Here is a 19,313-nt window from a genome sequence, read left to right on the forward strand (position 1 = left end):
CTTCATACATTTTTTTGGAGTTATGTTGCTAATGATAAAGAAACTTTTGTTTTCCTTTTTCCTTATTTGGGGAAAAATTATAATTTCTTTTCATTTGTCTGTTCTGTAACAAAGGCAAAAGAATGGTCTAAGTAACCTCTTCAAGTCTGTTCTAAGTTTGTCCTTTGGTTTCTGTAGCTACTACATATTATTTCATGTGCCTGATCTTTTCCAAAAGGGGAAATATTCTCTATAATGTAATGCCTTTGGCAACTTTCTGGGGGTATTATGTAAGAAAAGAGACTAGAAAACCTAACAGCATCTGAGTTGAGTATTGAAAACAAATTTTAACTTGGGAGCAGATGTACTCTCAGTTTTGTAAGGGACTTAGAAAATATTGTATAATAAAAAATATTCAGAGAAAAGTGGAAAAATAATGAGGAAGAAAGAAAAATTTTGGTAGTTTCCTAAGTGATAGAAATGCAACTTTGGGGAGGGAGAAAGGAAAAGAAAAACATTTTAAAGTTCTAGAATTGCAAGAGACTTTTAGGTGTCATATAATCCAATTGATGCATTTTGAAAAAAGCAATCACCCTTTTTTGTAAAAATCTCTAGGAAAGGTAATTGTAAAACCTCTCTTGTTAAGAGAGTTCACTAGCTTTCATTTTGCAGATAGTTTTTTCCAGGAATTTGCCAAGGGGCCCAATTAATTATCAGTAATAGAAATGTGTTCAAAAACAAACAAGCAAACACATTTTTTACAGATTTCCTTTATATTCTATATTTACATAGAGATATGTAGAAAATATGTAAATATTCTATAATTATATTCTATATACTGAGTATATTCTGTATATTCAATGTGCTCTTATAATATAGATTTTAAAAGGAAAAACTTAAAGCAGAATAGCTAATCAGCACAACTACAATCTGACAGTATAAACAATATTTGACACCTATATGCTCCTACCTCTGCCATTTTATTTTTAAAATTTAAATCTAAATTCCTAAAATATAAAACAAAACATGCTACCAGAAGTCATCGCAGCACAGGGATTTGTATTGTACAGGTTTTAAAGCAGGGGTGTAGAAATCATTGAAGGAAAAGAAAGACAGTAACAAAGGAAGAAGTGAACTAAAGGTTTTTTTCTTCCTTAAAATACTTTAAAAAATCATTTCCCCATTCTGCATTGTCTATCCATTTCTCTTATTAAAATCAGCCAAATCTCTTTTCAACTATGAGGTGAATAAAGGCAATTCCAATGGACTTGTGATGGAAAGTGCCATCCTCATTCAGAGAGAAAACTATGGAAACTGAATATGGATCAAAACTTACAATTTTCACCTTTTTTGTTTTTGTTGCTGTGTTCTTTCTTACGGTTTTTTCCCCTTTTGATCTTATTTTTCTTATGTAGCATGACAAATATAGAAATATATTTAGAAGAATTGTACACATTTAACCTATATTGCATTGTTTGCTGTCTTGGGGATGCGGGGATGGTGGGGGAGAAAGGGAGAAAAATTTGGAACACGGGTTTTGCAAAAGTGAATGCTGAAAGCTATCTTTGCAAGTATTTGGAAAATAAAATACTATTTAAAAAATCAGCCACGTATATGAATTATTCAAGAATATTTGTTATTAACATCATATTATTATTAGAGGTAATGTGCAGTGGTGATTGTATAATAACCTGGATCATTTCATTCTATTTGCCTTTGAGTTGTATCAGATTAGTAAATCCTTCAAAGAAAAACTTTCCCATGTATTTTTTGAGAATGTATACAAAATCTTTTAGCCTAAGTAAAATGTTGAATTGTTATTTATATCCTCCTGGGAATATTGATTTTGTTTGTTTGTTTTTTAGGCCCCAATTCCTCTAACTCCGATGGTCTTATTCCTTGGACAAGATTCTGCAAGGTGGGTTCTTCATCTGTTTGAATTAGTTAGAAGATCAAACTAAGCTTCTATTCTCAGTCTTTGTTTTAGTCACTTCCTATCGCGGTAATCCCTTTGGAGTTTTTCTTCCACCCAAGGAATCTGTAGGAGAAAAAATATAAATTTCATGGTGTAATCCACAAATTTGGTATTCTAATGTGAATCCCGACAGGAAGCATCCAGCTGAAAGAAAATATCCTGTTACTTCCTTAAAATCTTTTCACTCCCCTTAGAACTCTCCCCTGAGAATATTTTATTCATTTCTGTGTGAAGAGCCCTACAGGAATGTGCTACCATTGAGTAATCTCCTGAGTACAATAGTTTAGGAGGGAAAACAGGATTTTTAAAAAGAGAAGATTAGCTTATTTTATCTCTCCAAAAATTACTTTAGTCCCCTTTTTTTCTCCAAAGAGAAGGAAGCAATAAGCTTATACATTGGGAAATCTCTAATTGGAAAGTTTTCCTTGGATTTGGTAAGGAAGTAGAATCATTGGAAAAGAAATAGGAAACTTGGAATCTGAATATTATTGAGAATAGAAAATTTGCACTTTCTGTTGCTTTTGTCTTTGAATTAGAATGGATAAGATCTGTCTCTGATAGTTATCTGATTTTTTCTGCAAGAACTCTCTAGCTTTGTCAACTACACAAAAAAAAATTAATTCAGATGTGGATTTGTGAATTCACCATGAAGAGGCAGCATATTGTCAGGAAGATATGTAGTCAAGGGACCTGGTCTTCAATCCTAAATAGAATAATTTAGTCCTGAGCAAGTCAGTTAACTTTTCTGAGTCACAGTTAAGTAGATATAATAATATTTGATCTACTTACCTCACAGAGTGACAGTGAGGAAAGTGGTTTATAAGATTTTCTTATGCAAATATGTTATCATATTAATTTTTAGATTTAAGAAATTTCTAATGCATGGATTTGTCATTTCAGGAAAATCTAAATGACAAAAATTTTTCTTTCTGGCTTTGGATCGAGGGCATCCTTGAGCTCATTAAAAAGCATCTAATTTGTCTCTGGAATGATGGGTAAGGGTGAGAGATATTTGTTTTCTGACATATTTTGGATAAATGACCTTCTGTTGCATATGTAGGAAATGATTAAGCTATAGTTGCCATGTTTAATTATTCAATTAGACTATTCCCAGCATTGCCTTGTTCCTAAAACCTCTTCTTGTGGAACATTTTCTTGGACTTTTCCTTGACCATTTCATCATACTAGACATTAGTCAATAAATTCAAATCAGCAACCATTTATCATGTACTTACTCTGTATAAGGCACTGCCTAGAGATACACAGATAAAAAAATTAGATAGAACCTGACCTCAAGGAGATTACATTGTCTTGGTGAGGATATACAAACGTGTATTGTATGTTCACACACAAGGAAAGTGGAAGAGGGAACAGTAACAGCTGACAGGGTTTAAGAAGACTTCTTTGAGATGGTGATATCTCAGCTGAGACTTGGGGGAAGATGAGGATGCTGATAAATATTAGAGAAGTAAAGACTGGTCATATTCCAGCAAGGGGACTGTTGTCTATGGAAATTCAGTAAGACAAAATGGAGTCCATTTAGTACAGTGCTTAGCACATAGAAAGAGCTTCATAAATGCTTCTTGACTTACCTTACCTTAATTTAACACTCTCCTAGTGTTTTATGTGTCTGCCTTCTCTGTCTTCTTAAATGGCTCTTCTAGATCATGACTTCTAAACGAGGTATCCCTTGGGATTCTGTCCTCGGCCCTCTTGTTTTTTCCATCTCTATTCCTCACTTGGTGAAATAATTAGATGGCATGGATTTAATGGCCATTTTCATGTGGATAGTTCTAAAACCTACCTATCCTGCTCCAATATCTCTGCTGACCTCCAATGTCACATCTCTGATTGCCTTTCAGACATATTGAACTGGGTGTTCAATCTTAAATTCAACAGGTCGATAATAGATACACTGTTCCTTCCCCATACACACACTCATCTATTCCTTGTCACTATAGAAGGCAACACCAGAGTCATCTGGCCTCCTCACTCTCTCTTAATCCCTCCCCTTCCCAATCCTATATGTTAACAAGGCCTGTCAATTTTACCTTTGCAACATCACTTGAAAATGTCCCCCTCTCCTCTGAAATTTCCACCAGTCTATGCAGGCTTTTATCTGGACCTTTACCATAGCCTGCTGTGAATCTGCCCATCTCAAGTTTCTCAGAATCCCAATACATCCTTCATTCAGTCTCCAAAGTGATTTTTTAAAAGCACAAATCTGACCATGTCATCCACCACTTACTCAATAAAAGCCAGTTGCTTTCCATCATTTACAAGATCAAATACAAAATCATCTATTTGACATTGAAAACCCTTCCTAACTCTGCCACCTCTTATCTTTCCAGTCTTCCTACATCTCTCTTTATGATCCATGCTCTTCAAATCAGTGACAAGGTCTCCTGGCTGTTCCACAAACAAAATGCTCCATTTCTCTGATCTTGGCATTTTTTTTTCTTTCTGTCCCTCTTACCTTCCTCATCTTTACATTCTGGCTTCCCTGACTTTCCTCCAGTACCAAGTAAACTCCTACCTTTTACAGAAAACCTTTCTCAACTCCTCATAATCCCAGTGCCTTCCTTCTTTTAATTATTTTATCTTTATACTGTTTGTATTTATTTCTTTGTTTGTCTTCTCTGTTAGATTGTAAACTCCCTGAGAGGAGACTCTTTTTGCCTCTTTTTTAAAGCCCAGTGCTTAGCTCAGTACATGCCACATACAAAGCACTTAATGAATGTTGAATGATTCACTGATTTGAAGAGGAAATTACATAAAGCCGGTAGGTAGATAGAAACCAGGTTGTGGAGGGTTTTAATGTCCTCTTTTACCTTAGAGTCTATGGGAACCAGATGCAGGTTTGGGAACAGTGACTAAAATATGCTTTTTTGTCACTTCACAGATTTGGATTTGACAACAAAGAAAAAATGAAAGATGATTTTCATAATGAATAAGGAACAATAAAATATTTCCAACATATTCAGGATTGTTTTGAGTTAGCTTTCTAACTTATAATAGTTTCATAGATGAGTACTTAGTGGAAAATGTTTAGCACCATATTAAAGACTGCTTGCAACTTGGCAGATATGGGGAAAAATCCACTTATTCAGGAAAACATGGGGTTAGATTCCCATCACCCCAAGACACCATTCTAAGGGTATTCCATAAAATGTCACTAGTGGGGGAAGTAAACTCTTGTGTTAAGTAAAGAGTTCTTCCTTGAAACAAGCTACTAGAACAGGAAAGTATATTTGCTGATCTGGATGTCTCATCATAAATCATAACTGTGAAATCTAGACAATCTGCAACTTTTAAAATTATGTTGTAATAATAAAAGAACTAACAAATTTAATTCAGTAGATAGTGGGAAGCACCTAACTGGTATAAGTAGATAGAGCACTGGCTCTAGAGGAGAGAAGACCCTTATTCAAATTAGACCTTAGATACTAAGTAGCAGTGTGAGTCTGGACAAACCATTTAATCTTTGTCTACCTCTGTCTCCTCATCTGTAAAGTATTTTATAGATCCTTGTCTATGTATTAGTTGACATCCCCCTCCCTTACCCTGTTTAAGGGTGGCTAGCTGGCACAGTGGATAGGGCACTGGTCTGAAGTATCTTTATGAGTTCAAATCCAGCCTCAGATACTTACTAGCTGGGCAAGTCACTTAAATCTGTTTGCCTCAGTTTCCTCCTCTGTAAATTGAGTTGGAAATTGCAAAGCTCCCCTTTATCCTTGCCAAGGAAACCCCAAATTGGGTCAGAAAGCATTAGACACAGCTGAAAAATGATCAAACAAAGCAGAATTTCTATTTGAACAGCACTGTGTTCTACTTTAATACCACCTTCCAAGGTTGGCTGAGGATTTGACTTCCTTGCCTGGCCAGGGTCACCTAACCATTATCCATCAGAATCAGAAGAATTCAAATCTTATTTCCAACTCACTTCAATTCACTATGTGATGCTACTTCTTTCTGAAGTTTCTATATTATCTCTAATACAGGATAATCTCTCTGCTGTCATTAATTTTTACATTTTCATAAGCCCCTTTTAGATTGTCATTTTCTTTCTTTGTAAAAACTATCTATTAATTTTACTACATAACCTCTTGTAAATTCTCTTTCCACATACAGATGTATAATGGGCTTTATAAGTAAAGAGCAAGAACGGGCATTACTAAAAGATCAGAAGCCTGGGACATTTCTGCTGAGATTCAGTGAAAGTAGTCGGGATGGAGCAATCACTTTTACTTGGGTTGAAAAGTTACAGAATGGTAAGTGTCATGTTGTGTAGACAAAGTTCATTCATGTGAGCTTATATAGTTAAGACTGAAAATAGGAAAGTGTCATTAGGAAAATCTCTTGCCAGCAGCTGTTTAAGTGAATTCACTTTTTGTAAGATATAATAAAACTGAAATTGATGGAAATAAAGACTATTAGAAGAGTCAAATGTTGTTTATTATTGCAATAATATGTAACAGGTTGAATACCAATCTTTTTATATTTATAAATATATATGTATGTATGTATATATATGTGTGTATGTATGTATATATATATATCATTTGCAATTGATTCATGAAAGGAAAAATTTTTCTGTGAGCAAAAAAGGTAAAATTCTATGCTCCCTTAGAGTAATATTCAGTAAAGTATAAATGAATAGCCACTGGGATGTGATGAAATCATTTAAAAATGTTATTAAGTTTTGAGTTTTAAAATTTTTTGACATATTTGGATGTAAGCTTAATTTTGTAAACAGAACATTTATCAAAGATACAGATAAAGAAGAAAACCAAGAAAACCTCAAATGGGATCATGAAGAGCTAGATATGACAAAAATGATGGAATAACAACAGGTTAGGAAGTAATCAAGAATATGAATTGTTGTTTGCTAATAATATATTAATTAGAAGAAGGAAAACCTGGCAGCAGTGTGAGTAGGCAGAACAATCTATCATAGGTGCATTTTATAATAAGAAGGAAATCTAGTATTCATTTTTATATTTATACTGCATTATAATGTTTCCTAAAATTAAATTTCAAAATATTATTTTGGAACAATGCCTTTCCTAAATTGGAAAATAGCTCTAAAAACAAATTCTTTGTGTCAAATTCTTTGGGCACATTGCCTGCATTCCAGTGCAACCTGAATTTCCCGAGGGAACCCAAACCAGATTAAATCAATAAACAAAAAAGTAAAATGCAAAATGTAAACCAGATTAAAATACATAAACAAAATGAAAAATAAGTAAAATATAAAAATAAAATATATATTAAAAAGTACAATACAACCTAAAAAAATGTTAATTTGTGTTTTCTAAGACAATATGTGACCCACGGGGGTCTGTTTGCATATGACACCACTGTTCTAAAAGGGATTCTTATTCACTTACATGTTGGATTAGATAGCCCCAGGAGGTTTTTTCAATCCTGTGACTCATATCTTTCTTCCTTTCTATTTTTTTTTTAAAGAACCAGTGTTTCATGCAGTTGAACCATACACAAAAAAAGAACTTTCTGCAGTTACTTTTCCTGATATCATTCGGAATTATAAAGTCATGGCTGCTGAGAATATCCCTGAAAATCCTCTGAAGTTTCTATACCCAAATATTGATAAAGACCATGCTTTTGGAAAATACTATTCTAGGCCAAAGGAAGGTAAGTGGAGAGAATCATTACTAAACCTCTGACTTCTGATAGGCTTATATTGAAGAATTTGTCCATTACCACTAGCACTATCAAAATCCAACAGTACCCATGATTTTCATTCCCCTTAGAAGATATACATGACAGCTCTCTTGTACCACAAGTTGAATACGTGACAGGAGCTGCACAGGTAAATGTGACAACCCTCACATAAAAAAGTTGCCCTCCATGTCAGACCAAAAGAGTATAATAACACCCATGCTTTGAGCCCCTTTAGAAATCTGTTTCTTAAGTGAATTGTAAAGATGACATCGGTGCAATATTGGCCATCCTCTTTCGATTTTTAACCCATCAGAATTGATTTCTCTTGTTACTAAAATTTGTCTAAAATGCTTAAGTGGTCTAAGCTCCACTCAGGTCCATAAAATGCTCATGCTTTGTATGTAAAGACAAAATCTTTTTGCTATGTTGTTTTTCCTGAGCCTACCTGATATATTAGGGTGAAGTCCTAACCAAGATTTTTCCTTTCAACACATGAACCTGTTGAAATGCAGATAGCTGAGATCAAGTTTCCCTCAGAAATAAAATGTAGGTCAGGCCTCTGGAAATGCTCAATGAGAGATCAGAGACCACTAGGATCTGAAGGGACTTGAGAAACCAATTAAATCTAAACTGGAGTCTTTAGAACTGCCCCAACAAGTGGCTCTCTAGCCTTTGTTTGGAATCCTCTGCTCTTGCTTTTCAGAAAGGAAAGATTAAAAGAAGCGATGAAGAAACTTTTACCAACTGGTAAATTCTCTCTGTCAAAACTCATGAAGCAAATTTTTCTTAAAAATGCATGCTTTAATAACAGAATACAATGTTGAAAAGCTAGGAAAAGTGCAAGAGTTTTGAAAAGCAAAATTGCATATTCATCTTTATAAACATGGAAATCATCCACAAATCCCCAATTATGACATTTTTCTATAACTTCTAGTTTTTACTTGGAGGATTGGTGGTGGATTGATTGAATATAGTAGGTTTCCCGAAGATTATGAAAGCACATCACAGTTTTAAATGAAATCTAATGCAGATAAGGAGAAAGAGTAAATTCTCCTTTTGTAGGGGAATGTCACCCCAATTCCTTTTAAACAAGTGTAGTAGTAATAATAAAAATAACAACTAGCATTTATATAGCACTTTAAGGTTGGCAAAGCACTTCACAAATATTCTCTCATTTAGTCTTCATAGTAACTCCAGGAGGTAGCTGTTATCTCCAATTTGCAGATGGGAAAACTGAGGCTAAACAACTAGCTCAAAGTCACTGAGCTAGTGAGTGCCTGAGATTACATTTGAACTGTCTTCCTCATTCCAGATCCATTCTCTCTATCCATTGGGCCATCTAACTGTCCTGATAATACTAAATGGAGGAATTTTTTTGGGCTACAATTTCATTGATGTAGGAAACTCCCGTTGAGGAAATTTTCTACCACAGTTTTTCAAATCAGTCTTAAGAAAATTGACTAGAATGGAAGTGTTGGGGAGAGGGGAAGCTGGCCCATAGCATTCCAAGTGCATCTAAACCAGATTAAAATATAAATAGGAAATATTTAATAAAATAAATAAAAAATTCAATAAAACATAATGCTAATATGTAGACTTCTAAGCTAATTTGTTGGCGACAGAAATGCTTAAATATATTTAGTGTCTTTCATTTCTATTTGAGTTGGAAACTACAACTGTAGGCCATTCTTCTTCTTTCTCCTCCTCTTCCCATTTAACCAAAGGGAAAATTAATTTCATCTGAGGTTCCATAGTGGAAATGATTTGCTTAAGATCCTATAGCTAGTTAGTGATAGTATCAGGCTGGGATGGACTCAAGTCTCCTGAATTTCAGTCAGTCTAGTGTTCTTTCCAATTATGACAACTGAAAAAAGTTCAAAGAAATCTAGTTTCTGGGTAAATTAAATTCAATTTTATTGACTAAAAACAGGCTTATAATCCCCTCTGTAGACAATGAGACCAAATCTGTTGAACCTTTTGGAAAAGGGGTGTACCTGGGGGTAAACTGATCAACAAATGAAAAGTTGGTAGATAACTATATTAAAATGAGGGTCTTTGGGGTACTGGATTTTTATCACCCACAGCTAGGTCAAAGAGATTTAACAGTTTCCGTATCACCTGTCTAACAAAAGGGAGGTTCCACATTTTCCCAGAGCTGTCTGAGCAAATATAATAAGCATGAATGCACCCATTAGCCTAAACTTAGAATTTCTTTCACTGTCTTTGATTAGATCTCAGCCATGCGGACTGGGTATGTCTTTTAGAAAGATCTCCGGACACCCATTGATTTCTGGTTGAGGACGTTGGTTGGTGGCTCTCTTGTTGCCCTTCATTCTCTAAGAAGACCAAAATGACATCCTCATATTAGAGAGAAGTTATAGCATGTCTGACTGTAGGTGCTTCCATTTAGATGAGGAAGCAGAAAAGGGGGAAGAAAAACCTTGACCCTAATATAGTAATTAGCTGTTCATATCAGAAAGAAATGATTATTTCTCTTATAATATACCACACTGCTTACTCATTTTAGAATTTGCAATTAAGAAAAGTCCTAATAGATCATTAATTTTCCACTGTAAAATCTCAAAATAGGCAGATTGGTTTAAAATAAAGTTTCCACACTTTCTGTACATTGCAGTGGTCTTCTTGTAAATGTGGGAAACACTCAAGGCAGAGGTCATTTCCCTTTCAGGGGTCTCCAGTTCTTAGCAACTCTTCCCAGTATCAGCTTGGCCACAGACCATACTCTCCTCCTTCTCTTCCACGTACTTTACACAGTAGCCCTTTGTACTAAACCCCTTAGTGATTTTAGTTGACAAAAGCAATGGGGGTGAGAATGTGGGCTTTCTCTGATCATCTAAGAAACAGATTTGATTTTTTAAATCCCTGGCTAAAGTATATTTACATTGGCTAACTAGATGTGCATTTGGTTTGTTTGCTTTCTAGGGCCAGAGCCAATGGAAATTGATGGCCCCAAAGGGACTGGATATATCAAGACTGAACTAATTTCTGTATCTGAAGTGTAAGTGAACACAGAAGAGTGTCCTTTTTAGAACCTTCAGTCTCTTCCCATAGGGGAAGGGGGAGAATGGGTGGACCTCAAACATACTTGTAATCTGCTGCTCTACTGTCAATCTAGCATGGGCAAGATGACATGAGAAGATGCTAATTAGGAGTTCTGTGAACCCAACTGTGGTACCCAAGCGTGGTGTAACCTTAAGCCAGTTCTGTTTTTTTCTTCAAAGCTACATTTAAGCTCTGCAAGATCCAGAAACATTGATGTTTTGAAATGAGTGTAAATAAAATGAACAAAAATTTATCAGTGGGAAAGTAGTTCTTTTCAATATAGAGTAGGCCAAAGTTGCAACTAAAATACATTTTTTTCCTCTTGCTTTTTATTCTTTGTTTCATTTTGTAAACAGTAAAAACAAACAAACAAACAAACAAAAAAACTCTTGGAAATGTCATTGTCAGTTATTTGCCCTCCTGCATTGTCTTGGGGTGAATGAATGGATCTAGCCACCATGTAATAAAAAACCCTTCGAACTGCTCAAAGTGGGATGAGGGAGTCCCCAGACATGGTGCTCCTCTGGCTAGGTATTGCACCTCCAGGGCAACACAAGTAAGTGCATGTGGCCATGATTAGACTTCCTAAGGACTGCTGGATACTAGGTGGGCTGATTGATAGTCATTCACACATACAGGGGCTGGAATGGGTGGGGAACCAATACTCGTAGATGGTAGACTTTTTCAAAAATATTTGACAAGTCTGTTTATTTCCTAGAGACAACCCATATGGTAGAGCAGGTGTTCTTAAACTTTTTAGTGTCATGGACCTTTTTGGCAGCCTGGTGCAGCTTATGGACACCTCCCCTGAAGAATGCTTTTAAATGCAACAAATAAAATACATAGGATTACAAAGGAAACCAATCATACTGAGATATAGTTATCAAAATATTTTACCAAAAAAACCAAGTTCATGGAGCCCAGGTTAAGAATCCCTTTTTGAGAGTAATGAGGTAAGGGATGAAATGTCAGTTTTCCTCTTGAATTTTAAGTGTGGTTACATTTTTTTCCTTTCATTTTTCTCCTACTTTAGTCACCCTTCCAGACTTCAGAACACGGACAACCTTCTACCTATGTCTCCTGAGGAGTTTGACGAGGTTTCTCGCATAATGGGCCATGTAGAACTCAGCAATGTGGTATGTACATCTTCCAGAAAATGTCCTTAGATCCCTGGAGTTGATTCATTTTCTGAGGCAGGAAGTGGATATGAGTATATGCTACTTTTCAGAGACACTGAACAGTTTGGTATATCATTTAAGGAGTGGGGGGTTGTGTGGGGAGGGGTTTGATTTTGTTTTGGGTGGGTTTTTTGTTTTGTTTTGTTTTTGGCTTTTTAAGAGATGCTTTCACAAAAGAGCCAAACTTTTAAAAATTTCAATAACTCACCACAGTCCTTTTCTCTGTGCTCCACAGGGGTTTCAGATAATGAAGTTCTAAAAATTTATGGAGGAAAATGTGACCACTGATTGAATTCTTTTATAAGAACTTTAGAGAATTATTTAGAGAATTTTAGATAGTTATTTTTTTATTGCTATCATAATCTATTATTGCCCTTGCTTGGGCACTGCTATGCAGACCTCAGCATACCTGCTTAGCATTCTGGGGCTCAATTGGGAGGGTTAAACAATTTAGAGAATAATTGAGGGTAGTAAGTGGAATATGGTGGTTAGTCACTGGACATTACTCAAAAGGAGCATTCTACCTTTAGAGAAATCTTTCCTGAGTATATACATCAGGTGGCAGTTACTGAACAAGGGCAAAGATTTCTGTTAATTTGGGCCAACAGCTTTTTTTCTCAAGGTTTGGGGGATCTTTACTGATATTGTTTGGTTTTAAGCTAATTCATACATAAATCTGTCCTAGAATCATATGTTGTGAATTTTGATAGGTTAGAGAAAAACTGTTAAAATGTAATGGTGTAACCCCTTCATATCTTATTTGCTCTCATGTGTGCCTAATTCTTTCAAGTATGTAACAAATTCTGTGTATGAGTAAGTGGTTGGGGTTACATTTATGGGTAAAGTATTTTGTGTCAGTTTAAATTTTCAAGGTCCCAATTTCTTAAAGTTTCTATTTTCTTAGCAGTTAGACAGATGGCACTAGATAGAGTATGAGGCTTGGAATAAGGAAGATTTATCCTTGTGAGTTCAAAACTTACTTCAAATACTAGTTTTGTGAGCCTGAACAAGTCACTTACCTCTGTTTACCTCAGTTTCCTCATCTGTCAAATGAGATGGAGAAGGAAATGGCAAAACACTCCTGTATCTTTGCAAAGAAAACCCCAAATGGGATCACAGTCAGAAATGACTGAACAAGAACAATAACAAATTTTCTCAATTTCTGAATTGAATCAATTTCTGATTCTATTTAGAGAACATACTATCCAGCATTCTCCTTGACTAACTATGAGGGTAAACACAAAGTTGTTTATGTGGCCCTTGGGGGAAAAAAAGGCATTGTATTCAACCTGCTACCTTTTCTAAAGCAACATAGATAGATGCATGTAGTAACAGTAAAAGAACAGGTATAAATGATTCCCAATGTACACTCCCAGATTCCTAATTTACTTATGGAAGCATCTATTCTTTTAGATTTCCAAGATAATTATAGGCACCTTAAAAAATTCTGAAAATAATATTACATAATATTATTATGTAACAATATTACTTATTACATAAGTAATATCATTGATTTTGAGCTATTGTTAAGAAATATTATGCCAATATAAGTTAGTCTCTCTTGCATCCTCGGTCTTTTTGGATTTGGTGATGAGACTTAAAAAATTATTTGTATAGAGTCAAATATACTTTTTCAGAGGTTCTATATTTGTTATTTCCTGATTGCTACAAAAGTGATATGGCCTTCATAAGTAGTACCAGACCTGGCATCTGGAAGTTACTGCTCAAGTATTTGTAATATTATTCTCCTCCTGCTCTTAAGGATATTATAGGCTAGAACTGCAATAAATTGCAAAGCATTTTAGTGCTACTATCAGAAATACTAGTATCAGGACTAATCAGAACTGTATACATACATGTCCATCAGAGTTTAGGCATATATAACAAATCTGAAACAAATCCAAATAGAAACTCCAGGGGCATGAGAGAGAACTGCAGATACTGAATAGTTGCTCAGAAATTGGTAAAGAAACATCATAAAAAGGATTGATCTCCCCCACTGCTTTGCTCATTCCTGTCGGTATAAACTTGCAGGGGTCCTCAAACTATGTCCTCTCCTCTCATATACATCCCAGCTTAGCAATTTTCCCACTGGGATTTAGCAGGAAAATTCAGTGTTCCTTTTGTCCTGCAGTTGGACAATTCAGCATTTCTTTATCCTGGGTATTGCACTGAGCAGAAGATTTGTACAATGGAAAGAAAAAACAAAGCTTAATACTGTCTGGATAAATTCAAAGAACTAAACCAGCAAGCTGCAAGGTGAAAATCCATCAGCTTATGAGCTTATGGGAAATAAATGGTCAGGGCTTACTGTGGCAGTGAGGATGATCCAGGGTTGCACACAGAATGCTTTCTCTAGTCCCTATTTGAAGTAACAGGTAGATAGATGCTTGTTTTTTTCTTCTCTAAAGGGTGGTCAAGTTGTGTTAAATATGTAAACCTGCTTTTAGATTCATGGAACAAAATTAATGGCATTTTCTCTCTTTTACAGATGAATGTACCCTATAATATCTGAATTTTGTTCATCTCTTCTGAATCAGACTCATCTGCCCTTGGCTCACATCTGCCACTCTGCTTCTCCCAGACTAGTTGTTTAGAGAAAAGAAAGTTATATTAACAAGTTTGCTTCCAAGTGAATTTTTTCTTATCTCAAAACACCTATTTATTCTGAAGATCTGCACCAGCCTCGCTGAAGGTAAAGCTGATAAGCATATACACTGGATATGGAGGAAGGGTAGGAGTCTTTTTAAGGGAATCTATCAGTGTTGTGCACATTGGGTACTTAGTACAGATTTTGTTAAAATAATAGGTCAATATTTTTATAGAAGGAATTTTTGGTGTGGGAATTATGATTTTCTACATTGAAAAAAAGTTTTATTTTAGTGGTTGGGACAATTTCCATATTATCAATATAGCAGATCTGTCCTCCTCTCCCTCTCATCACACCTCTTCCCCCATGTTATGAAATGTAGCATCTTACATAGCAAAAGATAAATTTTGGACAAATTTCTCCTAACGCCAAATTCTCATTAAAAATGTCATATATTGTATGAAGTTTGCCAGGCCAGGCATTTAAAAACAATAGAACAAATAAATATTTATTATGGAATTGGCTTAGTATTTGGGTTAAAGTTAGTGAAAAGTTGCTGGCTAACATCCACAGAGACCAAATGCACATAGTAAATTTATTTCTCTTTATCTCATTACAAAGCTGTTCAAGAGCTTCTATCTTCATTACAATTGTCAGAAATAAAATTGTTTTTACATTTCTAATCAAGTAGCTAAGACTCAACAAATATTTTAATATCTCAGCACTTGTAGACAGGGCCAAAGCTGACATTGACTAAAAATGTAGATATAAACAAATTAATAAATTGAATAGGCAGAAGCTTGTATTTTGTTTCTCAATCATAGTGGATATAGATCTAACTTTTCATGGAAAGACTAATTAGTGAAAAGACTAATTTCATGAAAGGACTAAAATTGACAGTATCTGAATGGGAACAATATACAGAAATTGGCTAATATTTATTTTCCCTTTTACCTGAAAATATTTAGCACATTGTTTTCATTGTCTGCTGCCTACACAAGCACTGAAATGAAAAGCTATTTGGGGGAGGGAAGCAGGAAGAAAGGTAATAGATTTTTAACCTTGTGAAAGTTATCTGAAAGAAAATGCATCTGTTTGACTTATTTAGCTGTATCTCATTATTTTTATTGTCACTTCAACTGTATTTCTTGTGGTTGTCAATATTTCTTTAAATCAATTTAAAAACAACAAATGAATGATAAAGTATATTGAATCAGGAAACTTCCTGCTTTGCTTGCTGTCCTCAGTTAAATCATTGCTGTTCTTCTAACTCACAGCTGTTGTGTCTTAAAGTTTGCAAAATGCTTTCCTTACAACCAGTCATGCTCACAGTATTATTTCTTGTTCTACAACATTGTTCCAAATAAGATGTCACAGACCAGAGAGGGATTTGGGTGTTTCTGAACAAAAACATGAAAGAGGGAAGGAAATAAGAATTTTATACATATGTGTGTGTGTTTGCTACTCATTGTAGTTCTGTCATGATATTTGCCCTCAAAACAAAAATGAATTTTAATGAATTGAAGCCATAGTGAAATATTGGTAATTCATAGTGGCAGTTACTATTAAAAAGACAGTAATGTGTATAGAGCATTATTTTTCCCTTATTTATTCTTATTCCAGATTAAGTGAGAGGCAGTGTGTTATATAGTGTGTTTTGGGCAGCCTTGAAGCCAGGTCCTCTATTGGTCCAGTCCTTTTACTGTCATACACTGGCTGTTGGACCCTAAACAAGTCCCTAAGCTGCACTAGGCTACCCTCTAAGATACAAAGTAAGTGCCAGTTTACATTACCAGAGGAACACCATTTTCTAAAAACTCTGTTAACTTGCCTTGTAAATCAAGACTGCGATCAAAGACAAGGGGATCAATAATGACAGCTCACGTGGAGATATTGCTGATTTATAGAGCACTTTCCTCACCACAACCCTAGAAAGTTGGAAGTCAGTCCATCAATCAGCAAGCATATATTAAACATCGGTTAGGTGCTAGATACTTTGCTAGGTGGATCCTCATTTTACAAAAGAAGGAAACTAACATTCATAGAAATTAAAGGGTGTCATGGCCAAGACACAGTAAGGAACTCAGAGTAGACATTATTCCTATGGACCAGTAAAGTGGGAATAAATTCAGGGTGTCTGTGAAACTTGAATGGGCAAATTTTGGCTTCTTTGGTTATCCTTTATAGGTAAAAACATTACTCTGAGAAGGGGTTCATAGATTTTGTCAGCTCACTAAAGGGAACTATAACACAATAAAAGTTAAAAGATACCTCTAGACTCTCTCAGAGGTATGATATAATCACTACCAAAAGATCTCTGGGTTCCTTGATATAACATTTGTCTCCAAAGCTATAAATTATTTTCATTTTTATTTGGAAATAATTAAGACATTATTTTGGCATATTTTTAAAGGTAGATATGAAATTAAAATCTGTCCCTTCTCCAAGGCAGTCATCTTAAATTTACATTTTGTAATTATGCCTGGGGTGAAAATCTATTATTTCCTCAGAAAAATCACAGAGATTTAAATTTTTCTGAGTAATTAGAAAAGGGAGAGGATTTAAATTTTTCTGAGTAATTAGAAAAGGGAGAGAGAATAGTATTTATATAGAACCTACTAAGTGCCAGACATCATGTGTTAGGTGCTTTTTGCAAATAATAACAGTAGCTAGCATTTGTGCCAGGCAAGTGCTTTGCAAATATTATCTCATTTGTCTTCAAAACAACCTAAGCTAGGTTCTATGATTATCCAAGGCAAATATCAGTTAAGTGACTTGCACAGAATTACCCAGCCCAGCTTGTGTTTGAGGTCTTATTTGAAGTCAGGTCTTCCTGATTCCAGACCTAGTACTCTCTCCACTTGCTTTATATCATCTAGCTGCTTTAGAGCCCAGCTTCTTAAACTGTGGTTCATGGCTCATAACTGAAGGTGGGGGTTGTGAAATTTTGATTTATTAGCAATAAATGTTTAGTTTGTATACCAATTTTGTACCTATATACTGAGGGTTGCATAACAATTTCTCTGGGAAAAAATGGCACAAGTGGGAAAAGTTTAAGGAGCCCTGCTATGAAGTAATTCCTTTCTTAGAATTAAGGTGAAGGTGAAAATGGAAGTTGACAGGGAAAGAGTTAAACATTAAAAGTTCTGTTAAAAAAAAAATCACCAGTAAAATCTAATTGTAGAATGTAGGGATTGGCAAAGTAGAAAGAGACAGGATCACTTCATATTGAAATTGAGAAATCAAATCAAATATATTATCTTTGACAGCATTATTAAGGGATATCAAAAGAGTAAAACTGCTATCATAAATCTTGTTATTCTTCTAACTATATATGTATATTCCCTCCCTCCCCCCGATAAGTTCTTCTAGTGGGAGGATTTTTATATCTTTCATTTTAAGAACTAGCCCAACTAACTATGGGGAGGGTGGTCATGAGAGAATTTTTGGCCATGGCAATGCAGGAAACAAGCTAAAATATATTAAGTGGCTATCTATCCTGAATAATCCTTCTTCACTTCCTTAGAGATGATGAATCCCAGGAGATTTTAGAGTATCCATACTCATTAATTTAACTGTTGAGATTCCAAATGTGAAAGCCTTGTCCAGTGACAAACAAGTGCATATGGCATTTGAACTAAATTAAATCAAGCTTGGCATTCTTGCTATAAATGAAACTAGAAAACAAAAGAAAATGGCAAACAAGTGGAAGGAAGATTCCCAGTTTTCCTATGCAGAGGGGGAAAAAGGATGGAAAGTTGGCTTTATCTTGTCTCCAAAGTCAAGAAGAAACCTCATTTCATAGGGTGACTACATCTAATATTACAATGCAAATTACATATTTGCAGAAAGACCCCCTTGAAAATTAACTGGGGCTTCAGCACCAACATCTGGAAAACAAAGCAAAAAGGCAAAATCTGCAACTTGACAAGACCCTCTAAATTAAAATAACCTCTATTTTGCTACTTGGTGACTTAAGTTGGGCCTTAAATGAGATTAACAATAGAATGCTAGAAAATATCCAGAAGCAGTAAATGCAATAGACTGAAAACTTGTAAACATCATGGAAGCCTCATGTCAATATGAAATGAATATTTTGAGAACTGTAAGACTGTAGACATGATGGATGCCAGATACTATCTCTCTCCCCCCCCCAAAAAAAAGAAATTGATTATATTTTATTAATAATGATAGCTAACATTTATATAGCACCTACTATCCCAAGTGTTAAGCACTATATTATTATCTCATTTGATGCTTACAACTCTGGAAGATAGGTGCTATTATTAACCCAGTTTTACTGATGAGAAAACTGAAGTGCAATAACTTGCCCAGAGTCACAAGTTAATTAATGTCTGAGGTCTTCCAGACTCCAGGCTTGGCACTATTCACTGCACCACTTATCTGTTCAACAAATAGGAAATGGCTTATTATTAATTTAGGAGTCATTCCTGAATAAGACATCTTTACAGTCATACCTCTGACTTGTAATAGCAAAGAAAAAATTAATATTGAATTGGAATAAATGATTAAAAATGGGAACAACTAAAACAACCTCAACCTTACCTAAAATAGTAGACAGATCAACCAGTAAGCATTTATTGTCTGATATATTAGAATGTATTGGAATACATTCCAGCAAGGTGCTAAGAATTACAAAGACAAAAATGAGCAGCTTATATTCTATAGCAATGTCCTACAGAAATATAGTCAATATATATCATTAAAACAACACAAAGACCAAAACAGCCTGAATGAAAGCTTCCTTAGCCAATAAGTGGGGTAATATGGCAGCCAACTCTGGTTTTTCAAACATAAATGTCATTTATGAAATCTTTGAAAG

The 19,313-nt window shown here is 34.9% G+C and overlaps 1 protein-coding gene across 1 annotated transcript in view; it reads left to right on the forward strand.

Moving 5' to 3' along the window:
• The window catches only part of STAT1 (signal transducer and activator of transcription 1), a 54,503-nt gene extending 37,015 nt beyond the window's left edge, over positions 1 to 17,488 (forward strand). The window contains exons 18-24 of the mRNA XM_012544886.3: positions 1,845 to 1,897; positions 2,855 to 2,949; positions 6,086 to 6,225; positions 7,424 to 7,609; positions 10,583 to 10,658; positions 11,736 to 11,838; positions 14,372 to 17,488. Of these exons, the coding sequence (XP_012400340.1) occupies positions 1,845 to 1,897; positions 2,855 to 2,949; positions 6,086 to 6,225; positions 7,424 to 7,609; positions 10,583 to 10,658; positions 11,736 to 11,838; positions 14,372 to 14,395 (677 nt within the window). The 3' untranslated portion in view covers positions 14,396 to 17,488. The remainder of the gene's footprint in view (positions 1 to 1,844; positions 1,898 to 2,854; positions 2,950 to 6,085; positions 6,226 to 7,423; positions 7,610 to 10,582; positions 10,659 to 11,735; positions 11,839 to 14,371) is intronic.
• Positions 17,489 to 19,313: the final 1,825 nt, after the last annotated feature.

Source organism: Sarcophilus harrisii, chromosome 3 (genome assembly GCF_902635505.1).
Source record: "Sarcophilus harrisii chromosome 3, mSarHar1.11, whole genome shotgun sequence".
Lineage (NCBI taxonomy): Eukaryota > Metazoa > Chordata > Mammalia > Dasyuromorphia > Dasyuridae > Sarcophilus > Sarcophilus harrisii.